This window comes from Protopterus annectens, chromosome 13.part0 (genome assembly GCF_019279795.1).
Source record: "Protopterus annectens isolate FY-2018-M chromosome 13.part0, PAN1.0, whole genome shotgun sequence".
Taxonomy (NCBI): Eukaryota; Metazoa; Chordata; order Ceratodontiformes; family Protopteridae; genus Protopterus; species Protopterus annectens.
This window is the reverse complement of record NC_056747.1, coordinates 1197116260-1197129416: the sequence shown is the minus strand read 5'-3', so window position 1 is coordinate 1197129416 and position 13157 is coordinate 1197116260. Positions and strand designations below refer to the sequence as shown.

General features: G+C 37.4%; 1 protein-coding gene across 5 annotated transcripts in view; it reads left to right on the top strand.

The window, feature by feature from the left end:
* Positions 1-13157, top strand: part of STRADA (STE20 related adaptor alpha) — a 923993-nt gene that overhangs the window by 895023 nt on the left and 15813 nt on the right. For all 5 annotated transcript variants that reach the window (XM_044055203.1, XM_044055206.1, XM_044055205.1 and 2 more), the window contains one exon: positions 13043-13085. In XM_044055203.1, the coding sequence (XP_043911138.1) occupies positions 13043-13085 (43 nt within the window). The remainder of the gene's footprint in view (positions 1-13042; positions 13086-13157) is intronic.

The following is a 13157-nucleotide window of genomic DNA, read 5'->3' as shown; positions in this document are numbered from 1 at the left end:
GATTTGCCTGTTGAGACTAATAAGGAATTTTTTTCTCTGTTGTGCACCCTCCCACTTACTTCTAGACAGGAATTTCTTACTTCTGTTGTATAATCTGTTTATGGCAGGGGTCCACCAGGGTGACTTGTTTTTCCATCTAGACCTGGGTTTAGCTTGGTCAGGTACTGACGTTTCTCTGTAGTTGTTTAAGTGGTTGTACAGTGTATTTGTGTATGCTTCGTATAGGCTTTCATGTTTTCAGGGTTAGGGAGAGCTTTAAAATTGCCTATGCTTCTTAATAGAAAGTAAAACCAAAAAAACAAAACTAAAAGAAATCAAGCTGCTTTAATAAAATCCAAGGACAATTCCACAGTAAATAATTCCAGTAAACGCTTTCATCTGTAATAAGACTTCTTCAGACTGGAAATTAACATTCAAAAACACACATTTAAATACTTTAAAAATCACATGACCGCATACTTAGTGTTTTAACTCTTTACGTTTCAGATGCATAATAAGATCTTCTCTATTGTTCAGACCAGGGGGTAGCAAGCATTAAGTCTAACCTGCCAACTATATTCCAAACACCCCAAGTCATCTTCTGGATTAAATGAATTTTTCTACATTTTTTAAACTGTCCAGTACAAGGAATTTAAAGTTAACTTTGCATGAACCATGTTTGTAATGCTTTTCCAGGGCATTCCTTTCATCCCCAATAGAAACTGCATATTTATGTTCATATATTCTTTTGTACAATTCTCTTGTTCTTCCTACATAAAAAGATTTACATTCTAAGCCAAAAGTGGCATAAATTACATACTTAGATTTGCATGAAAAGACCCATTTGACAGTTATTTTAACATCATTCAAAGTGCATTCTGTTTTTTCCATGAATAAATAGTTACACATATTGCAGTTGTAACACTTAACCATTCCATTTCTAACTTTCGGTATAGTCACCTTACTTTGAAAGAAGTTTTTGAAACTTTTGCCTCTTTTTTGGGTAAAGAGAGGCATATGCCCTATAGTTTCTAGTAACTCAGTTTGTCCCCCAAACAATTTCCAATTATTTATTATTTCTTTTATTCTCCCCGAGTCCAAACTATTCACAATAGACATTCTCACTTTATTTTCATTTTTATTTGCTCTACCGTCTTCTGTTTCTTGCACCTCACTGAGTTTTAACATTAGCTCTAATATCTGTGACTAATGTTTTAGGATAACCTCTTTGATCAAGTTTTTCACAAAAATTGTCACTTTCTATACCAAAATCTTTTTCCTTTTCTGTCAGGTCACTAATCCTTAACAACTGTCCTTTTACTATATTTTCTGTGGTCTTTTTGGGGTGCATGCTACTATAATGTAAGTACATATTATTTTGAACCTCTTTTTTAAAAAGTTTTGTTCCTAATTTGGTCTTGTCCTTAAAGATGGTTACATCCAAGAAATTTATTGTTGTTAAATTAAATTGGCAGGTACATTCCAAAAAAGTACACACAGTGTTGAAGTATGTCTTAAATTCACATAAGTCCTCTTCCATTCCTCTCCAAATTAAGAAAACATTGTTAATAAAATGCCACAATATTATTTTGGTACTTACTATGTAATATAAGAGTGGTTTCCCACCCATACATATACAGATTGGCATAGCTGGGGTCCATTGCTGCCCCCATTGCCACTCCATTTGTTTGATGAAAAAAAATCACTATTAAATGAGAAGAAATTATAATTAAGAATAATATTAATACAATAATTTGCTTGCTACCCCCCTGGGCTGAACAATAGAGAAGATTTTATTATATATCTGAAACGTAAAGGGTTAAAAGACTAAGTATGTGGTCATGTGATTTTTAAAGTGTTTAAATGTGTGTGTGTTAACTTCTAGTCTGAAGAAGTCTTATTAAAGATGAAAGCGCTTACTGGAATTATTTACTGTGGAATTGTCCTTGGATTTTATTGAAGCAGCTTAATTTCCTTTGGTTTTGTTTTTTGTTTTTGGACTTCAGTCTTAACCAGCTTTTAGCTTACTGTTTGATTACTGCACCTCTTAATAGAAACTAATCTGATGCATACTGTCAAAGTTGCGGATTCCATCTCTACCAGTAGACCAGTTACCAGTGGTATACCACAAGGATCTGTGCTGGGCCCTCTACTGTTTGGAATCTGTTTCTCAGAAGTCCAGGCAAAGTAAAAGGCCTGTTGCTTACCACGTTTGCTGATGATTGCAAACTGGGTGCAACCATTTGAGTCCCCAAATGATCTTAACATATTACAAAAGGGGCTAACACAGACAAATGATTGCTGCCAAAGCCACAGACTAAAACTAAACACAAAAAGTGCATTATTATGCCCTTTGGCAAAGAGGAAGTCTCTGCAAATTACAATATTAGATGCACCCCCTGAGCTAAAACCCAATACTGCAAGATTTGGGAACACAGATTGATAGCAATCTAAGCTTAGATCACCATGTGTCCACAGTGGTAATGAAAGCCTTCTACGTTGCACATCTCATAAGTAAGGGCATCGCATCCAAGACCAAGGATGTTATAACTCCTCTGTACTCGACCCTTATCAGACCATTAATAGAGAAGAACACTCCCTTTTGCATGTCCCTCACCAGACACCTGCAGTACCTAGAGAGACCACAGAGGTTTCTCACCTAGAAAATTCAGGGCCTGCAGAAACATAACCTACTTGGAAAGACTGAAATCCCTATCACTGTACCCTGTATCCTACAAGCTGCTGAGAAGCACTTTTGCTTGGCTTAAGAGAGCAGTCTCTGACCCTGTCCTAAAGGAAATGCTGCACATCCTCAAATCTGTGACATTAACAGAACATGCAGGAGAGACAGATACATCTCCCGGAGATCGCTGCTCTACTGGAATAAACTCCCAAGTCACACAAAGCAGAGCTCCTGAATGACCCCATTCAACCGTGACCTAGACAGTTGGAATGGGAGACTGTAACTTCACCCTGGGGGTAGCACCTATGTCCTTCATGGACAGGAGCAGTCGGTGCTGATCATAAACTCACTGTGTGAATAACAACCATCTTACCAAGGTCAGTCAGGGAACACAGGTATAACATGCTAGGCTTGTAAAGGCCTTAGGGACATTAGTCTAGTAGCCTCCTATAAACCTGTGAATGTGAAGGAAATTCCTTTAGTAATCATTGTATTGAGTAGAAAGATTTTCAAATAATGATATGTATATATGCTGATTGAAGGACAATTTATAGGGACATTAGTCTAGTAGCCTCCTATGAACCTGTGAATGTGAAGGAAATTCCTTTAGTAGTCATTGTACTGAGTAGAAATATTTTCAAACAATGATGTGTATATACACTGATTGAAGGACATTTTATAGTCCCCAGATATTCCCAGGTTTCTAACAACAGTATCTACTTTTAGAGAGCTCCTCTCTGCTTGCAGGGGGGCACTCGCTTCCCAGCGAGAGAACAGTGTATTTTTTTCGCACTGAGCTTTAGTTCATGGTCTTGACACCATGAATTTACACAGGTATGGCCCTGGATGATACATGTGCCTTCTGGTTTATTGATAACTGCTTTGAGTTATAGTCTTCTGCAATCGTAGTGAACCAGAGACCCTTGACTTCATTGTATGAGCCAAAGAGTAACGATGTGAGGACAGAACCCTAGGTATGCCACACATATCAGATCTTTTAGAAGAAAGGGTGCCTGCTACTCTGTGTGTAATCTGTCCATTAGCTAGTTTGATATCCATTGAATAAAGTAGGAGTTGATATTTAGTTGGCTCAATTTCTCAATGATTCTCAAGTGTGGCATTTTGAGAAAAGCCTTTGCCAAGTTGAGGTGTACATTGTGCACTGAATTGCCTTCATCTTGTGCTTTCCTCTTGACTTTCTCAGAAAACTTCACCAGATTGAGTAGACACAGTCTTCTCTTTGCAAAGCTCAACTTATTTAGGTCACGTTTTTCAGTCTGCCAGTACCCTTGTTGATGAATTTGGTGATTATATGCTCCATTACTTGACATATGAAATTGGTGAGGATAATCCATTTGTATTTCCTAGTGTCAGTGGTTGGGCCCCTTTTGTGTACGAGGGCCACCACTGCCATTCTCATGGCTTCAGGAGCCTAGCCAGTTGGATAGACTTTGTGTAAACAGGTTATATGAGGGGTCTGAGAGGCACTGTTTCATACTGTCAAGGAAGCACTCTGTTATATGGACTAGAGCAGCTCTGGCACTAATTGTATTGTTTTTGGTGAGGACTTCTAATACTTGTTCTGTGATGACTTTAGGAGGAGATCCTGAGATTATGCTATTGGAAGGAAGTTATGGAGTAGCAGTGGAGAGAGGTTAGAACTGAATTTGTCCTCAGAAATATTGTCACTATCCCCTGAATCCTAGTGGGTAGTGAAATTTGATATTAGCTCAGTGCAGTGTGAGCATTATTATGTAGATTGCTGACATAGTTGAGGAAGGTTTTATAGTTATATTTGGACTTGGTGGCAGTGTACAACTTTGTACTTAGCTTTACAGGTTTTGATGTTTAGCTTTAGTTCCTTTTCAATTCTCTTGAGGTTCTTTTTACCATGGGAAGATTTGAGTTTATTTTTAGGACCAGGAGTTTTCTTCTTTTGCTCTAGAGTTTGTTTACCTTAGGGGGCCATCATAGGGGTTACTTTAAGAACTTGGCACTGCGTTTGTGACATATGGAAACTGAGGCCACAGTGCAAGAGTTTAGGAGACAGTAAAAATCATTGATGTACATGAATATTTTAGCTCTAGGGTCCTTGTGAAGTCACTAGCTAGTGTAGGTAGTGGTAGAAAGTTTCCTTTGCAAAAGTCCGTAAAAACATTGGGGTTTGCAACCACACTGTGGTCAAGTTTGACAAGTGAGAGGATAACTGCAGTTGTGGTGCTGCATAGTGGTGTCTTATGCTCAAGAGCTGTATTTATAAGGGCCTGGCCCCTAGTTGGAGTTGGCAGTAATTGGTCAAGAGGGCATTGATGAAATTTAGAAGCCATTGTGCATATTTGTTATTTGTGGTTTACATTAGCTAGTTTATTGATGGATTGTTGAAATCACCCTGAAAAATTGTGTTTGGCTTATTGGTTTGGGCTTCTGTGTTTTTGAGGTAGACATTGTAGCCTGCATACACCATGGAAGGGAATCTATTGTCGGTCATGATATGAAAGGTTAATGCTTTTGTTGTGGCCAGTATGAGTAAAAACTGTAGTTCGTTGTCATGGCGAAGTAAGCAAGGGTTGATGGGGGTTATGAATAAAACCTTACACATGCACATCATCTGAGGTAGGGCCATCTGGTGTTGAAGGGTCTATTGTGTAATGGTAGGCACTAAACCTGTATATAGAGGGAATGTTATTGCATTAAAACCATGTTTTGGGTACTGTACAGATGGCAATATTTTCTCTAGCAAAGAAGGCTTCTAGTGCAGGCAACTTTTCATTTAGGCTCCTAGCACTGAGTAGTGCAACTTTATATGGGCTAAATCTGAATCTGCTAAGTTGGTAGATGTAGTAGAGACTGAGTTTGCCTTAGAATGGCACTTTGGGTAAAAATTAAAAAATTAATCCACGACCTTGAAGAAAGGAACCGGAACTCTGCTAAAGTCCAGTAGTGGACTTTAGCAGAGTTCCGGTTCCTTTCTTCAAGGTCGTGGATTAATTTTTTGCTTGCCTTTGGTTTTTTGTGCATTAAAAATTAAAAAAAAAAAAAAAAAAAAACAAGAATGGCACTTTGGGGGCAGAAAATGTTTTTGCCAGTATACAGAAATCTGGAAGAGAGAGATGTAGTGCATATCTTGTGAAACAGACTGTCAGCCATCTCACTCCTGGCAGAAGCATGCTTCTTCCCCTTAGAATGACACCAGTCTTCAAGCCAGTTATTGAAGTCAATTTTATATTTTTTTTATTGTGGCATCATTCATGGTGATGCAGAACACTGCCCAAGAATAGTAGCCTGTCTACATCAGAAGTTTACTTAGAAAGTTTCAGTCATGTTTCTGTACACTTGTTATAGAGAGTTGTGAGGCAAGTCGTTCACTCCCACATTGGCAGTAACCGTGGTTATTGCCCATGGTTGTTGACCACAAGAACAATGACCATGCCTTAAGCATACTTGAGATGAAGAAACTTAAATACCCTATCTTTATTTCTTCCACGATCAGGACCACATTTCCAAATTTCATTTGGTAGAATCACATTTTCTTAACTTCTTATTTCCAGCTGTGTCAGTATGGAATATCACGTACATGTAAGATATTGCTGTATGTGACAGCCATGCCTAAATAGTCTTAGGTCTGGTATATGCTGCTGTGGTGTCTCATGGATGTTTTGCTGCTGGGTTGGTCAGGTTTGTGTGGGAGGGTGGGCAGTATATTTGTGTGTTGCTGAGGTTTAGGTATAGTGTTTGATATCTAGATTGTCTTGAACGCTTTTATAAGGCTTCTTTAGAACTTCAGCATACATTGGTTTAGTATTCTTATGTTACTCTGGTGCCTGAGATGTGTAAGTATTGAGAAGCTTGAGATGTTTACCTCCAACTTTAGTAGTTGTGTAGGCTCATTGGTTGGTACCCAGAGCAAGTTATCAGTGAGTGTATGGCATTGCTGCACTGCCTTAAAGATCATATGCATGCACCTGTCTTACCTCTCCAAATGTCCTTTGAAGCTTTGTCCTTTTAAAATCCTAGTAGTACTAATGGACTCCAGTAAAGAAAAGCAAATATATGTACATATCTGTTTATCAGATGATAAAAAGCACATCTTGTGGGATGACCCTGATACATCTGTGACTAATTCATGTCTAGCAGAATGATGACATAATTTCAGTGTCTGAAGTAGTTGGGGCAGGGTCAAATCCAGCACTAGGTGACCTAGGCAGCTACCTGGGGCCCAGAGCTGGCTGGCGGTACTGTCCATGAAAAGTTTAGTTTAAAAAAGTCCCATTTTTTTAACTTAAAAAATGCCAGTTTTACTTTTAAAAGTCCTTTTAAAAAAGTCAATAAGTAAAGATTTCCTTGAGCAGGTAGTCTGGTCTGCGTGACATGAAAGCAGAGTAGGAAATTCTTGCTCTGCATGCATATTACAGAGAGTAGACTTCCTGCTCAACATATAGTGTGATTGGAGAGCAACACTGACACTCCAAGATTTGACCGAAGTGGACAACAAGCATGAGATTTAAGTCAAGCAGGCAATGTATTTGCAAGAATCCCATGTGGTGGTGGGAACAAAGATGCAGCTTCAGGACAAGAATCAGCTTACACAGAGATGTTTTTGCCAAACAGATGAGGATCTCAGGTTAGTTTTGTGCATGTGTGTGTGGAATGCCCCAGTTTAGTGGGCCCTTTGTAGTTAAGTAACCTGCTAAGGGTCAAACCCTGTACCTTAGTTATGGGAGGCAAGAGTCTTAATCTTCCACACCAAGTTCCAGGTCTCCTTTGATGTTTTCCTTTTTTTCTTTTTTTTTTTTTTTTTTTTTTTTTGCTTTGTTTTTTTTGTGCTAGAGCACTAAGGATTACAGTCTGTCAATGTCAGTAACAGAGTTTAATAAGTTTGTGGTTCATAAAGTACATGTGTTTTTTTAAACAAGAAACATCTTTATTAAATTATCACTTATGACATAGACAGTCATACAGTTATATAAATGAAAACAAATTATATTGACATAATCCTAGCTACAAGAAGCATTTTACATGACAGACCATATTCACACAATTCTAGTTGCAAACATTATGCATCACTTACCTACCCAATCATTCTCAGTCAAACATTACTTAGCTCATTCAAATCCTGCCTTCTTTTAAACCTCATTCCTCCCCTGTATGTATTGTTCTAAAGACATGCTTCTGGAGCATTTCTCCCCGGGCCTCCGCTGAAAACAGGATCTGTGGAACCTAGTCGGACTTTCCCGGTCAACAAATGTTAAATAAATAAAAAATAAATAAAAATAAATTGTTCTACAATTCCCATTTTTTTTCCTATGTAATTTTCGCCTACCCTTTTCTAAAGATCCCAGTTCCAGTCTTTTATCTCTTTTACTGTATGCACTACTTCTAGTACAGTTGGTTTAGACTTTGATTTCCATTTTCTAGTAATTGTTTTTTGGCAGCCACCATAATTAGACTCAGGAAAACCTTAGTTGGTCTAGGCAATTCCCAGTTCTGTATCATAGCTCAGAAAAATAATTTCCCTAGTTACACCAATTTGCTCACCTAGCATCTGTGACACAACAGTCTGCAGTGAATCTTTAAAGTCTGTTAACTCATTACAATCCCTGAAACATGTTTCCAATTACCTGTTTCTTCCCCATCACCCCTCCAACATTTGCTATCTACTTGAGGAAAAATGTTCTGGAGTCTGGAGTATAAAAATATCTATGTAAACATTTCAACTCAAAAATCCAAAATCTTCTAGAGTTTGTTGCATATTTGGGAGATATACATATAACGAGAAGAAAATAAGTCCTCAAGGAATTAACTGTGCCAATGCTCAAGCAAAACGTTCCAAAGAGAAAAACTATCAGGCACAGAAACACAGCAATCAGCATAAAATCCAGTCTTTTAATGTAATAGGTAAGCGCTTTCATACCATAAAATAGTGCTTCTTCAGACCATACCAATAGTAGAGAAAGCAGTAGTCCTTTTATACACAAAACAAACAATATAGTTAACGCTTACCTATTACATTAAAATGATTGGATTTTATGCTGCTTGCTATGTTTCTGTTTTTCTCTTTAGATATACATGTATCCCCCATTGTTTCTCTGTGAATTGCTTATCCAATCTCTCTTTCCAATCCTTTTTTAACCTCCTTTGATCTATTCTTATAGTTATGCAGTATTTTATATGCGATACTAATTATTCATTTTTTAATGGCAGCTTCTATCCTAGATTCTACTAGGACCCCCTATTTCTTTCTCTTTGCCTATACCAAGGGTCTGCAACCTTCACTATCAAGAGAGCCATTTTTGGCCCTTCTCCCACCAAATAAAATTCATCGGGAGCCACAAAACCTATTTGACCCCTAAAATTAAGATAACACAGTGTATGAAGTGTTATATATAGCTATTATACTAAATATAAAAGAACTAAGTTTATAAGAGCAATATTTGAAATCCATCCCTATTTTTGTTCCTTTGTTGGGATTGCTCAGTATTGCTCATTGTGTGTATGTGTGTATGTGTATGTGTGTGTGTTTGTGTCATATCTCTAGACTTCTTAGAACAAGACATCTGGACAAAGTCATAAATAATGGGGCACATAGGCCCCAAAATAGGGACACTTTTAAATATTGCTCTTACAAACTTAGAAAGTTGATAGAATAACAGACTTTGCATTAGCATGAACTTTGAAGTTTGAAACTCAAATGTCTGTCTATTTTTCTGACTTCAGCCCTCAATGATTTGCCAGAAAACCAGAATTTTATGAGAAACACACCCTAAATATGAGGCAAAAGTCAGGACATTCTGCAAAAATCTGCACAGTTGACAGGTAATTTTGTATGTGTGTGTGTGTGTGTGTGTGTGTGTGTGTGTGTGTGTGTGTGTGTGTGTGTGTGTGTGTGTGTGTGTGTGTAAAATGCATGCTAACAGAAACCATGTTATTCTAGCAAATTTCTAAGTTTATAAGAGCAATATTTGAAGTCCATCCCTATTTTTGTTCCCCTTTATTTGTGCCTCTGTCCAGATTTCTTGTGGTAAGAATTTGAAAGGTATGAGAGGTATGGAAACATTTAAGAAGATGCTGCTGCTAGGGGATTGCTTGATCACTGTCAGTGTGTGTGGAATGCATGGCAACAGAAATCGTGTTGTTCTATCATGTTTATAAGTTTATAAGAGCAATATTTAAAGTCCAGCACTCAATCACTATCAGCGTGTGTGTGTGTGTGTGTGCGGAAGAGTGGCCATTATTTTTCAAAACTATAGGGAGCCACTGGAGAGGGTTGTAAGAGCAACATGTGGCTCCAGAGCCGCAGGTTGCAGACCCCTGGCCTATACTCTATTACCAGTACTTGATAGGAAAGACAGTCTCCAACATACAGTCCAAATAAATTCTTTGTGTCTTCCCATTCTGTTACTTTTCCCTCTCTAGTTATTTTCTCCCAATACCTTGATTCCTTTGCCAGCTTTATCCAATAAATTCCGGCCCCCTCTTGCCTATTGTCTGTATCCCTAATTGCAATCATTCCTATCAGCAAAATCTCCTTTCTCCATTCCCGTGTTGGCTTAGGTCTTAGAATACTTTCTGCTAGTTTATCAATATAATATGACTGCAGTGGTGGTGCTGCAGTAGCGTTGTCACCTCACAGTAAGACGTTGTCCTGTTCGATTCTCAGCTAGAGCGTCTTCTGTGTGGAGACCTGCGTGAATGGGCGTACCTTCGTTGAAGGTTGTGCATCAGGGCTGGTAATTCGGCACGTAAAAATATACTGCCAATCATTAGCGGACCGGAGTTCCACTGTGGCGACCCCTAACCGGGAAAAGCCGAAAGACACAACAATTCTCCTTAAAGGTCTGCATCCAAAATCCCAGTCTGTCCTTATTTCTTGAGCTTTTCCCCATTTCATCATCATCATCCCTTTCCACTGTGAATTATAGATTTATGCTTCTGCTGTTTATAGGAGCCTTAACTGTGTAACTCTGAGATACCCCTTCAAATCGGGTAATCCCAGTCTGCCTTGTTCTTTTGGAAGAATCAGCTTATCCCACTTGATTCTTGATGTCATCCTCTCCCAGATGATATCCTTTAGTTCTTTATTAATTGCTGTCCACAGCTTCTCTAGTTGATAAAAAATATGCCTGACCTATGTATTAGACTAAAGGGAATAAAAAGCATTTTAACTGCTTGTATCTTACTATCCATATCCATATAGCAGAGCTTCCAATTTCTCATTTTTTGCATTAACTTTTCTTTAGTCTCTTCCCATGTTACATATCTGTAGCTGCCACACATGAATAATTTTTAATCCATACTCCTAAATGCTTTGTTTTATCATGCCCCCATAAATATGGATATTGCTGAACCAATTTGTGTGTCTGTATACCTACTGCCTTTGTTTTAGCTTCATTTATTTTGTATCCTGAAAAGATTTGAAACTGTAAATGTTCTACAACAATGCACTGTCCTTTTCTGGTTTTATCAGGTATAAAATAATATCATCTGCAAATAGTCAGCTTTTCTTGACTACCATACCAATTATGTACTTGAATTTCTGAGTCCCTTATTTTCTTTGCCAATGGTTCTAAATATAATGCAAATAAAGGAGAAAGAGGACACCTCTGCCTGGTTCCTCTGCTCAAGCTGAAGTTATCAGAGAGGCACCCACCCACTTTAATTTTTACCTCCAATCTGTCATATATCCTCCTAATCAACCTTATATTTTTTTCAGGGAATGTAAATACTTCTATTGCCCTGCTCATAAAGTCCCAGCTTACTCTGTCAAATGCTTTCTCTGTATCAAGACCTACCAACAATAGGGGTATTTTCTTACATTCTGCTTCCCTTTGTATCATCAATGTACTGTTAATGTCAAATGTTTGTCTCCCCTCCACAAAACCACATTGATCCATATCTATCTGTTTTGACATCACTTTTGCCATTCTTTTAGCCATCGTAGACATAAACACTTTATAATCATGGTTTAGTATTGAATTGGGCCTATATGAAGCTGGTTCTGATGGATGTTTACCTTTAGGTATTACAGCTCTCACTACTTTCTTCCAGGATGTTGGTATTTCTCCTCCTCTAAAATATTGTTAAACAAAATCTTCCAGATCTTCATCAGTTTTTTACCTCCTAGCTTTAAAACTTAAATAGGAATACTATCTATTCCTGGGGACTTTCTTGTAGATTGGTTATACATCATTTTTTTCTTATCTCCTCCTATCCTAACTGTAACTGTTAGTAATTGAGCCTCATCTACCTCTAACCTTGGCACATTCAATTCTTCCATTGGTTGTTTACTTAAACTTAATGCGTTAAAAATATAAAATAAAAAATGTTGGTTATTTCTCATTCTTCAGTTTATTTTCTTATAGTTACTTATTACTATATTATGATCTCAACATGAATATTTGTGGATGCTACTTTGAATTTTTCCATTGTGTAATAAAATTTGAGAGCAAGTTTTTTATATTTTTTTATGCTTTTTATATTTCCTAGGCCTTTCATGCTTTGTTTATGGTTTGTTATGTTAAACTTCAGTTCAGATGACATCTTTTTGCAACATTTAATACCCATGGGACACTATGTAATTTAAGCTATGGAGTAAAGACTTTTAATATGGGGTGTATAGCTTTAAGTTTCATGAATGAAAGAGGTCTTGGTTCTCATGTGACCAAGGATGTTACATAAGCTCCATTTCAAATGTGTTTGGATTTTTATTATTTTATCTGAAGAAGTTTTGCATTTATTAAAACGAAAGTGCTAAAATCAAGTTTCAACAGATTGTGTTTTTTGAGATTGTTTCCTGCTGGAACCGCAAGTTGGAATCTCTGCAGTAATGTAACTTCAATTCTTTGTCATGACCCTGGTGACCCCTAGATCCTCAACAAAAAGTCTGTAAACGTAGCAGCCATGGTCTTGAAATATGTATGCAAATATACAAATGTACAGCTCCTTAAAGCTTTGCTTCTTGCAACTTCCACTTTCCTCCTTTGTTTGTGCTTATATGTCCCTGTTATTTTTTTCTCTTTTTTGTTGTGCTTTTTAGGGTGCTTCATGGACTGCTAGTATAATTCTAGGTACTTATCCAGTAAAAAAAGAACCAAACAGGGAAAGGAGTACATGTATCTGTATATTTTACTGCCATATTACCAGCAGCTCTGAACTAAATTTCAAGATAGATTTTCATCAGTCCCCTGTTATCTGATAGCTGCAGCTTATGTGCCACCTGAATAACATATTTCCTTTTTGATATCTCACACTTAGAGAAAAGTAATTTCTGTAGTATTGTTCCACTATGACATGTAGAATAATCTCTATAATAATAATACCCTGAAAATGTATTTATTCATTTTGTCAGTTCTAATTGTTTATTTGTATCCTTTTTTATTACAGACCATCGGCATATGCTCTTCTCAGCCATTCCTTCTTCAAGCAGGTAAAATGGGCATTTCATTTTACTTTAGTACTGTGTTCTACCTACTCTGCATGTTTAGAATAGTGTCTGCAT